At 33.6% G+C, this 11,858-nt stretch overlaps 1 protein-coding gene across 3 annotated transcripts in view; it reads left to right on the forward strand.

The window, feature by feature from the left end:
- Positions 1-11,858, forward strand: part of LOC111631837 — a 53,713-nt gene that overhangs the window by 19,315 nt on the left and 22,540 nt on the right. For all 3 annotated transcript variants that reach the window (XM_023376159.1, XM_023376160.1, XM_023376161.1), the window contains 4 exons: positions 9,264-10,020; positions 10,713-10,915; positions 11,398-11,611; positions 11,682-11,840. In XM_023376159.1, coding sequence (XP_023231927.1) covers positions 9,264-10,020; positions 10,713-10,915; positions 11,398-11,611; positions 11,682-11,840 — 1,333 coding nt within the window. The remainder of the gene's footprint in view (positions 1-9,263; positions 10,021-10,712; positions 10,916-11,397; positions 11,612-11,681; positions 11,841-11,858) is intronic.

Below are 11,858 nucleotides of genomic sequence, written 5' to 3' on the forward strand. Positions count from 1 at the left end.
ATTGACATTCTAATTCTCCGGTATGACTAGTGTACTGAACAGGTGGATCTTGGTTATAGCCTTAAATAACAGCAATAGTAACAAAATAATTAATATTCATATGTTGTTTTGTTTACAGAAAAGTGTCCCTGACTGGGCTCTTTTAAGGAATCCTTCAAATTTTGTGATAGCTTGGGTTAATGTGAAATGAGTTCAGTTGGAAATAAGTGATGGGAGAGTTATACATTACTTAACTAATTTTATAATAAAATTCTTATTCAAATTTTCAGCCTACTAATAAATATGCATATCAGCATCATGCCCTCAACCTGGTGAAACAAAAACGAAGAATTACAGTGGAACCCTGGTTAATGATGCCTTGGTTAACGAACTTTTATTTTACAAAAATTTTGTTTCCGATGGCGGACTAAATTTGGATAAAAAATTTAACAGGTTTTTGTGTCAAGTTTGTAAGCTTGCCAACTTTTAGGGGGAATCAGTTAATTGCACGTCGTTGATGATCTAGGGTTCATTCATACGTTGGTGGTGACGAAGGAGACAAAGATGACAAGTATTTTATAGTGAAAATCATTCATTCGGACAGAAAGATGCTTACATATATGAGGTGGTTGGAAATGGTTTATCTACAGTATTTTTTCCTAGCACACGAGAAGCAGCATATCGCTGGTCCTACGATAGTGCAAGCTGATCAGTTGTAGCCCCAGAGCGGACAAGATGGGTTTGCTTGGTCACAGAAGCGATGGTAAGTGATGGAGCAGTCTGCGAGAGACAACACAAATTTTAGCGGACACAACTTCAGGATAATCCAAATAAAAACGATACCAATTAATCACTGTAGAATTTTAGGGGAACAGCATTTTGACCTTGAGATTTGGGGTTTTTATAGTATTTCTTTCTTGAATCTCACTTTTTGATCGGTCCTGTGTCCCATTCCTCTCACTTCCTGATTGTTTTCTTCTTTGTCTCCAGGTAAAAATCAAAACCATATTAGGTCACAAGAAAGGTCTGTTCTGAGGAGTCTATTTGACATCTGTTCATCAGGTCTGATTGGAGATTGTTGATAAACCTATAAGCCTTGTGCTCATAATTTAGCCCATCATAATTGTTGTTTCTGCTATCTGTCATTTTGGAACTTTAACGATCGTATGTGATGTTTTTATAACCGTCAAATCTTTCCCCTTTTCCAAAAATTTAACCTAGATCAACTGTTTATGAGCACGTTTTCCTATATTTTCATTAAAGAAAATCCATTTTACAAATAAAATTACAAAAATACTGACGGCTAGAACGGATAAATTGTATTTGCATTAATTTCTATGGGAAAAATTGCTTTGGTTAACGAACAATTTGGTTAACAAATGAAGTTGTGGAACAGATTAAGTTCATTAACTGAGGTTCCACTGTATATTGATTTATTAATAGTGTGCTTTAAATGTTTTAGTAATATCTATTACATATGTAATGTAATAGCATGTCCAGTATATGGTTGAATTTTTTAAATATGTCCAGAACTTTAAATACATAATAGAGAGGTTGAGGCACAAGTTCAAACGTTAAACGTGTACGGGTAGCAGAAGTACACGTTACACATTTCAAGTCCAAGTAAAAATCGTTGAGGCACACGTTCATAACATCACGTGACTCAGTGAACATCGCGCATTGACTCACGGGAAATAAGTTGAAAAAAATGGCGGAAGCAAAATAAATCATAATTTTAACCCCAAACACAAAAAAATGAAGACGTTTAAGCCGATCGTGTACTCACCAAGCTACACGTAGCAAAGGCCATTATCGACTGGTCCAGAACTGCCAGATGGCGGCGCTCACCCATTACTCGTACACGTTTTACGTGCGCCTCAACCTCTCTAATTTTATAATAGAACAGCCAAAAAATATAAACTGATGAGGGCATGTGCTGAAAATGAAATGCATATTTATTAGTATACTGAAAATTTGAATAACAATTTTATTGTAAAATTAGTTAAGTATTGTATTTTAATGTTAAATAAAAACTAAAATCTGAAAATCAGTCTTCATATATAATAAGCACTAAAAGAGATGGGTGGATGGCTGAGTGGTAAAGGTGGCATCCTACTGCTCTGGGGAGCTGGGATCGAATCCAGATGGGTCAAAAAATCTCCAGGAATTTTTCAGGGGGTGGCCTGACCGGATATGTCGGCTCCTGTCCCTTACCACCCAGCTGTCTCATTGTGGGCCTCACCAAACCCATAATGAACTTGCTAAATCCTCATTTAGCAAGTTCATTTGGTGGACCCTTTTAGTGCCCACAGGGCGGAAAGAGTTAAAAATAAAAAAACCCTAAAAGATGTTATAGCCTTCTTCTTCTTTTGTCCCTAGCTGGCATTTGGTTGCGGGCGTCCGAGCAACCAGTATGCTGCTGTGGGTGCCGCAGGAAGTCGAGCTTTCTCCACAATGCCCTCGATCCATAGCCGCTGCTTTTGCCTGGTTCAGATCAAGCTGTTGGTTCTTGAGGTCCTCCTCATCGTGCTTGGTCCACGTTTTCTTAGGTGCAGAGAGTTGGATTTTCCACAGAGTAGGTCGCTGTCGGAAGAGCAGTTGGTGGGGAATTCGGTTAATATTCATTCGGCACACATGGCCAAACCATCTCAGTTGTCGCTGTTGAATTTGTATCTCAACAAATGGCTGCTGTTGGCATCTGGCCCGGATGGCATTGTTGGTGATGCGATCCCAAAGGGAGATACCAAGAATCTGTCTCAAGCATTTCAATTGAAAGGTCTCAAGTTTGTCCAAGTCTGTCTTAAGCAGGGTCCAAGTTTCTGACCCATAGAGAAGGATCGGTATGACTAGTGTACGGAACAGGCGGATCTTGGTTATAGCCTTAAATAACAGCAATAGTAACAAAATAATTAATATTCATATGTTGTTTTGTTTACAGAAAAGTGTCCCTGACTGGGCTCTTTTAAGGAATCCTTCAAATTTTGTGATAGCTTGGGTTAATGTGAAATGAGTTCAGTTGGAAATAAGTGATGGGAGAGTTGAGGTGTTTCTCAGAACAAAAAAAAATTCTTTTCTGTATTTTTTGGGCATGAAATAAAACTGAGAACACTTAAATTGTTAAGGTTATTATGCTTCTAGACTATCTTAAAAACAAGCATTCAAGGTGACAGCAAGCTGCAAACTGCTACACATTTATGTTATGCATTGTTGAAAAATATTCATGATGTCATGATTACCTCATGTTTAATCATGAAATACCTCTATGACATTAACTTATCAAAAATGTGATCAGAATGAAAAATTGGTGCCTTATATGTGTAATTTTTTGACAGTAATCAAAAATTGTATGCATAAGACAGATTTTTTTTGAGCATCCATGATAAACAGAAAAAATTTTTCAATTAAAATTTTTACATACAACCCTGATTGCAGTGAATTGCATTTACCATTTAAACTTTCAGAAATTTGCATAAACTTAAAAACTTTTGTGCATATATTAAACCAAATGCTATAAATAATTTCTTTTGTAAATACAGTAGAGCCTCGATTAACCAACACCTCGGTTAACTGACCGTCCTAGTCAGCAAATTTCAAATGTCCGCTAGTGATGTGGCGCTAAAATATTTGGCTATGTCTTGGCTACTTTAATATTATTTTTGTGTTTTAGCTGGCAACACTCATTCGACCATAAAAGGGGGCCAGTATTTAAACGAGGCTTAATTTTCTAAGTTTTAATGATATAATAGCGACGATTATTATTTTAAAAAATTTTTGTTAGGCTTAACATCGATGAAAATTCAATGCGAAGTAGGTTAATAGCGATGTACTAATATACTAATTACATGGGATATAAGAATATACTACACTAGTAATGGATTTTTTCATATTTTTCGGTTATCCGACTTTTCAATTATCTGACCAACCCCAGTCCCCAATTGAGTCGGATAATCGAGGCTCTACTGTAAACAAGTTCATTCCAATAACTTATTGCCTTAGATTTTATTAGTTCAGAATACATAGCTAAAATATAATATACAAATCTTGCAACCTCTTGGTAATGCATTACAACAAAGTTCATTCAGAAAGGCTTTTTAGAGAATTTTCTGGAATGTCTTAATTTTTCTTGTGTCACACATCTAGCATATGAAAAGGAAGTCACTTTTAGCAGTTCATATTAATGTCTGTGAAAAATGGCAAGAGGTAAGGCAGTACCAGAACCAATCAGGAAAATTATTATTCAGTAGTATAAAGAAGGAATCTCCAATGCAGTATCAAATGAGATGTACAGATTAGTTATGTGGCGGATCATTAAAAATGTATATCCGCGGATATGGATACAGATACGGATCATTAGTGTCTAGATTTACGAATACGGATCTGAACTTTCGTACTCAGTCGGCACCTGTGCGTGTGACTTTGGACCGATAATTGATGCTTTGCGTTAGTAACGCGATGTGTTTTGACTTGCACTGTGCGTGTTTTTGTTTACAGTTTAGTGTGACACGGGATAGCATAGATTACACGTTTGTATTTTTGGAGAGTGTTGAGTTAAATTAAAATAAAAACAATGTCGACAAAAAGTTTAGTAGTCTAATATGGAAATATTTTACGATAGTAAATGAATTTTTCATGATAAAATTTTTGCAATATGAATGTGCCAAATATGTGATTTTAAGAAATAAAAAGTGATTTGAATTGACGTTATTAGTATTTTATTGCTCCCTATCTTTAAAATTTCTATAAGTAATGAAATTCATTAAGATAAAAGATCCGTTAAAGATCCGCTAAAAAGTAATGGATACAGATATGAATACGGATTTTTTTTTCCCTTGGATATCTGCGGATATGGATACGGATATCCGGCACATCACTAGTACAGATATATCAGACAGTACAAGAAATCATAAAATGTTTTTGAGAAAGGAGGACCACTCTTCCAGGAAAACTTTAGGAAGAAAACTGCTACTAACGAGGGGACCTTACGGTCTTGGAAATTCAGTTCGGGATGTGACTTTGCAGGTTAGTAGTATACCTCAAGGGTGTCCACCCAGAAGAATTGTAAAGTGCACTAGCCAGAAGATTCCGAGAAAAAAGGCTCTAAAGTTTTAAGCGCAGCTCATATACTGANTCAGTTCGGGATGTGACTTTGCAGGTTAGTAGTATACCTCAAGGGTGTCCACCCAGAAGAATTGTAAAGTGCACTAGCCAGAAGATTCCGAGAAAAAAGGCTCTAAAGTTTTAAGCGCAGCTCATATACTGATTGATTTTACACTATGGCAGCACAGCAAAATGGCTGAGTCTGTAGCAAACTCGCTTGCCACGCAGGCGATCTAGGTTCGATCCTACCTTCGGAAAACATTTGAAATTATTCAACTCTTTAGAAATAAAATATTATCTTTAATTCACATTTTAATTAGCTGTAACAGTCATTTCATAAATAAAATAACATTATTTATGATTTAATTGATAATACTTTTAGGTCATTAACTTTATTTAAAAGTTGTTAAATTTTTAAAACAGTTAAAAAAAAAAAGTTTTCCGAAGGTAAGATTGAACCTAGATTGCCCACGTGGCAAGCGAGTTTGCTACAGACTCAGCCATTTTGCTGTGCTGCCATAGTGTAAAATCAATCAGTATATGAGCTGCGCTTAAAACTTTAGAGCCTTTTTCCTCAGAATCTTCTGGCTAGTGCACTTTACAATTCTTCTGGGTGACACCCTTGAGTTATACTACTAACCTGCAAAGTCTCATTCCAAACTGAATTTCCGAGACTGTAAGGTCCCATTGTAAGTTCTAGGCAACTACAGTGGGTGATCGGTTAACGAACAGATCGGATAATGAATACTTTCGCAAAAGATTTTTATGTTTGGATAACGAACACCCCACAGAACAAACACAAGAAGCAGCGACGTAAAATAATGAATACCGATTGGTATTCATATCTAAATCTGTTGCCAGAAGGGAATTGTTGCTCTTGTCTTCGGGCAACAATTCAAAACTTTTCGGCTCAAGGCGGTATATACTGATCGGATAGTATTCCTTCGAACTTTGAAACTCTACCTTGAAATTCCAGCCTTTTATTTTTCTGACAAAAACAATTATTTTATGTATTCACGAGACTGTCGGGTAGGCGCTCGTTAAGTTTTGTACCTGGTCCCCCCCGAAATGTGAGAGTATAATAGCAAAGGTAGAGAGTGGGCAGAAGATGCCCAATGTTGCTGGGCAGTATGGCGTGAACTAGTCTACAGTAGGCCATAGTTCAGTCTTATTTAAGAAAGATACTGTATAATCAAGAAGACTCAAGCAGCTAAAGGAGTAACAAAAATCAATCTGAGAAATAAAGAACATCGAAGAGTTTATAATGGAACTTGAAATGGACCTGATGACAGAATAACACCAAGAAACTCGGCGAGATATGTTTTCTTCTGAAAAAGAGGATTAATGCCAATATCTGCTATTAAAGATCTTTTGATGAAGTGGGAGGATGTCAGAACAACGGTCTTAGAATGGCATCCAAACCAGATTGAGGCTTGGGGATTTCTACAATTGCAATCCTATTAATTACTTACGAAAAATCCTGGAGAGAAAAGCAATCGACATTAGACAGATTCTTTAACCCTTTCAAATGGGAAAAACATGATTAATAAAAAATGCAAGACTGTATGTATGTATTTTTATTATTACATATAAATAAACATAGTAAGAAAGTATATATATTTTTTGTTTTTGGGGGTTATCCAGGACGAATTAATTAAATTCCCATTAAAACCTATGGTAAATAGATAATCGGTTAACGAACAATTCAGATAGCGAACAAAGTCTTGGAATGGATTATGTTCATTAACCGATCGCCCACTGTACAGTCCTTTTGACACTATACTTCCCAGAAGAGCCAAATTTCTATAGCAGATTTGTTAAAGTGGACAAGGGAATTCTTTGATATTCTATTATCTGAATGCACAGTGAGGATATATATATCTGACTATGCAAATAAAGGATCTACAAATTTAAAGGAAAACCTCATGTCGTGGTTATGTGCAATAACAGAATCGAAATTGACATTCTAATTCTCAACATCTGAGTTATCTTACTTGAAGCTTACTAGAAGAATTAGAATTAGTTAACAAAGAGAGGGTCAGATATTTGGGTCTCCAGTTCAAATAAAACTTGGTGAGCACATAGTCCTAAACACAAACATCTACTTGTCCAAATAATATCCACTTCTCAAGCATTTCTGAAAAACAGGCCTCTGAAAATTGAGTATTTAGCTTATAAGTTTTTTGAGGTTCCACATCTCTGAATGGCAATAGGCAGGTGGATAAGGTTCTAGTCACAGGAGCCACACAATATGGGTTTGATCCTTCACAGTTTTTTTTATTTTTATTACAGTTTACAGTTTATTTTAGTTTTTTATTTGTGTAACAATTATTTTATTATTTTACTGTATCATTAGTAGTAAAATAATAAAATAGTTATGGTCACTCTACATTTAAAACTTATAAAAGCAGTTTTAAACATGATGTCATTTCCTGTTTAGCAAAAAGAGTCTGTAGACTAAACTGTTATGTTGTTATATGAAATTTTTAATTTTTTTGCTACATGCTATTCATCTAATTACAACCCCAATTATAATCAATTTTGTTCACCAATAAAAACTTAAAATAATTTATACTACAATGCACAGATTTTTGTAATAAAAAATAATTTATTAAAAAGGTAAGTGATCACAAAACGTTGCAAACATCCAAGAAAAAGGCTGATACTTGTTCTTTATTGGAAGAATGTACTTTAGATATTGATGATTCCAGAACACTGAAATTACCAAACATTATACAACTAGTTGAAAGTGAATTGCCTTTGGGTGAAGCAGAAAATGCTGAAAAATTAATTGGAATGTACTTCAAACTACTTCAGATGTTTAGTGTATGGTGTGTTGTGGATAATTTTAGCCAGGCGAGAATTATCCACAGCACACCATACACTAAACATCTAAAATGGTTTGAAGCCTTATACATATACAAACTCAGCACATCTACATCAACTACAAGGAAGAAATAAATCTATCTTTGGCATGTCAAGTGTTAGTGGACAAAGCACTATAAATTCTCGTCATTTGCTACGTATGTAGTGCGGATGCCTGGTAAAAATTCAATGGTTAGCGCATATTCAAATTTTGAATAATTTTCATATTTAATGACTTTCTAATGGAAATTCGTTGCCTCCTGAAGAACTGTTGAAGGTTTGAAAATGTTTGTGACATTTTATTTTTTCATTTTTTGAAGTTAATTGCACACCAGGCTTCGAGGTACATAAAATGTAAATTACATTTAAAAAATAATTAAAAGGTCTTTCTGGTCCTGAGGCATTTTTCGTCACAGTGTTGTTGTGAAATGCAAAAAAAAATTTTTTTTTTTCATTACAACACTGTTGCATTGCATATATCAATTTACTGTGTATTAGCAGTACAATTTTTTTACTTGAACACCATTCACAACATTGGGCAAAATTTGTGAAATTCTGACAATGAACTTTTAAATTCTGATATTGTGTATCTCTTTTTTCTTTTTTTAAATCTCACAATATGTACTGTATATGTATTTGTAGTAACTATTTTATACTTTAACAAGAACAGTTAGCATCTTTAATGCAGGCATTTTTACAGATTCATATGTAAAAATTTACATCAGCAATTTGATCTAATGGGACTGCTAAGTCTGAAAAAAATAAACATCAATGTTTTCAGTAAATAAGTCAGTTGAAAGAATATTTAGCATTTTAAAAGTTTACTTATATTTAAATCAGAAAAATGCCAATCAAAATAAAAATATCTTTACCTATTCATTAACAAATGATCCAACTAGTGTAAAAAACTTCTATAAGTAGGCAGTCATTTATACACTATTGAAACAAACTAAGAAAAATTAAATTATATATCTTCCTGCCACCTGCTGAGAAAACAGAAAACTAATTTAGCACATGGCTTACTAGTCTTGACAGGTTCTAGAAGTGTTTCTAAAATCAGTTAAAGAAGTTGAGACTTGAGTCCCATCAGACCTGAAAGGGATATAGCAGAAAATGTGTAAAGTGAGATTGTGGATAGCAAGGAAACTGTTAAACAGTAGAAGATTTAAATGCTTTTAAGTTTATAATAGTATTTAATCTATTTTCGTTAATTTATCTCAACTGCAAAACATTACAATAGTAATTTATAATTATAATTCATAAATATTTAATGAAAATAACTATATTATAAATTTTTTATGTGTGTGTTTTTGTCATTGCAGACATCCAAGAAAAAGGCTGATACTCGTCCTTTATTGGAAGAATGTACTTTAGATATTGATGATTCCGGAACACTAAAATTACCAAACACTATACAACTAGTTGAAAGTGAATTGCCTTTGGGTGAAGCAGAAAATGCTGAAAAATTAATTGGAATGTATCTGTTTCGTCAAGTGTATTCGCCCAACGATCCAACTTTGCAGTGTTTGTTTTGCCGGGGAAAATATACACTTCGTTTTCCTGTTGATTTGGAAAAGCATTATCATGTCGTTCATGAATTGGCTGTACAGAGTTGGAAAGCGGAATTTAGTGAAAATATTGTGTTTGTTTGTGTACCGTCAGACGTAACAGAAGATACAACTTTAAATTCTGCTTGCCGATTCTGTGAAGTCACTCTTAAGACATTGTGCGAAGTTCGAGAGCATTATCCTTCTTCTCACGAAAAGATTGTGAGACTTGTACCCGAGTCAGCAGTCACTGAATTAGGGAATTCTTTTTATTGTAGTATATGTTCCTGTGCATCGGAAGATTTTGTCACTCATCATAAACATATGAAAAGTGTTCATCGAATGCAGACATATGTTTGTCGTTACTGTAATTATTGTACTTCCCGTCCAAGTCGTCTTCGAACTCATGTTAAACAGCGTCATTTACAAGAACAACCAGGTCCTCACTTGCAATGCTCAGTTTGTTCTGTTTATGTTCATGGGAAAGAAAGACTGAATAAACACATACTGTTATCACATGCAGTTCAGACAGGTAAATTATTATTTTTTGTTAATTTAAATGGAGGTTAAATTTATTGTTATGAATTTGTTTTTATTTAGTATAATTAAGATAGTTTGAATTGAACAGTGCTAAGATTATATAATGCATAGATATCAGCTAAATAAATTAATAACTACAATTTACAATTTGCAGATATTCATTAATAAATTATTAATGAATGTTAACTTGTTTTGTAAATATAGGATATTAAATATAAGCAGATTACAAAAAATTTATTTTTTGATTTAGCATGTAGAAAGTTACTCTAACTTGTATTTTCATGAAATAAGATAGAATAATGTTACATACACACATACTATGCCAGGGTAAAATGATAGCTGGCTGAGTGCCATAGTGGATGAGTATATAGGCCGTGGACATAGGAGTTGTCCCTAGTCAGTGCCATGAGTAATCGTGGATGGTTATATCAAGATTTAAAATTATTTTAAAATGTTTAATATACTTTGACATAGCTAGCAACTGAGCCAGCAATTAATTTTTTGTTTTTTTTAAGTTGACATTTAATTTTCAGTATATCAGAAATTTATAACTTAAAAAGCATGTGACATATTGCCAGAAACTTTTATATTTGAAAGTAATCTTCTATATTGAAAACATGGTAGCAGGGAGTAATTGTAATAAAAAACTAATTATTTTAACATTTATAATTTTTATTTTTGCAGGTCCACAGATCTGGTCATGTGCTAAATGTCTTCAACCTTGTGGAGATGCTAGAGATTTGATGGGTCACATATCTAACTGTCCTCTTATTAATTGTGAACAGTCTCCTCAAGAGAAAGAGACTGCTGTTACAAACTCAAAGTCAACATTATTTTACAAGTGTAACAATTGTTCATTAACATTTTCTTCAGAAGAAGATATTAAGGTAAGCTTATTGTTATAAAATAAAAACCTCATTAACAGGTCAAACTATAACAGGCCAAACTATAATGCATAAAAAAGAGTTTTGAGTTAAGTTTAATACCAGATTTTATGAAATTTTTCTGATGCCATAAATTTTCCTAATCCAAACTCTCACCGTAATTAATTCAGTATGTTGGTGTGTGTGTGTGTGTGTGTGTGTGTGTGTGTGTGTGTGTGTGTGTGTGTGTGATAAATTTTCCAGGATTATGTCATTCTCCAAGAATCTTTTTACAGAATGATTACAAAATTGTGTACAATTTATGACTCTTTTGAATGCATTATTAATGTGCCACATTGTATCCCAATCAGAATGCCAGTAATATATTATATCAGTAAAAAGATCTTGATGCAAGATTATAATGATTTTGTGTACAACATGGAGCCATAGTGTTTATCTCAATGCTGTAAGATATTTAATTTAATAAATTATTTATATATTTTTAGAAACATATGGCTGATGGTATTCATGCTCCACCAGAAGAAATAATAGGACAGTTACCTCAAGTAGAAAATGGTGAAAGTTCTGATGATAATATATGTTTCATATGCTGCATGAGATTTACTAGTCGTAATCAATGCAACCATCATCAGCATCATGTGCATATGAGATGGGTAGACAAGAAAACCATTGACTATTCAGAGGAAGAAGGCTTTCCTGGTAACTCCTTTAATTATTTCTAATATTATTGTGAATATTCAATCATGTTTCATTTAAATATATTAATTAGCTCAAAATGAAGATGATTTAATGGATAATCCTTCAAACGAAAATGCTGCAGTAATCACTCAAGAAATTTTATCTCAAGAAATAAATAAAAATGAATCTCAAGAGTTAGACACATTAAAAGAAAATAATTCACAAGCTTTGTCTTTAGAAGGCATTGAAGGTAAATTTTAAAAAATAA

This window comes from Centruroides sculpturatus, unplaced genomic scaffold, assembly GCF_000671375.1.
Source record: "Centruroides sculpturatus isolate CEXI.00-Female unplaced genomic scaffold, Cexi_2.0 scaffold180, whole genome shotgun sequence".
NCBI lineage: Eukaryota > Metazoa > Arthropoda > Arachnida > Scorpiones > Buthidae > Centruroides > Centruroides sculpturatus.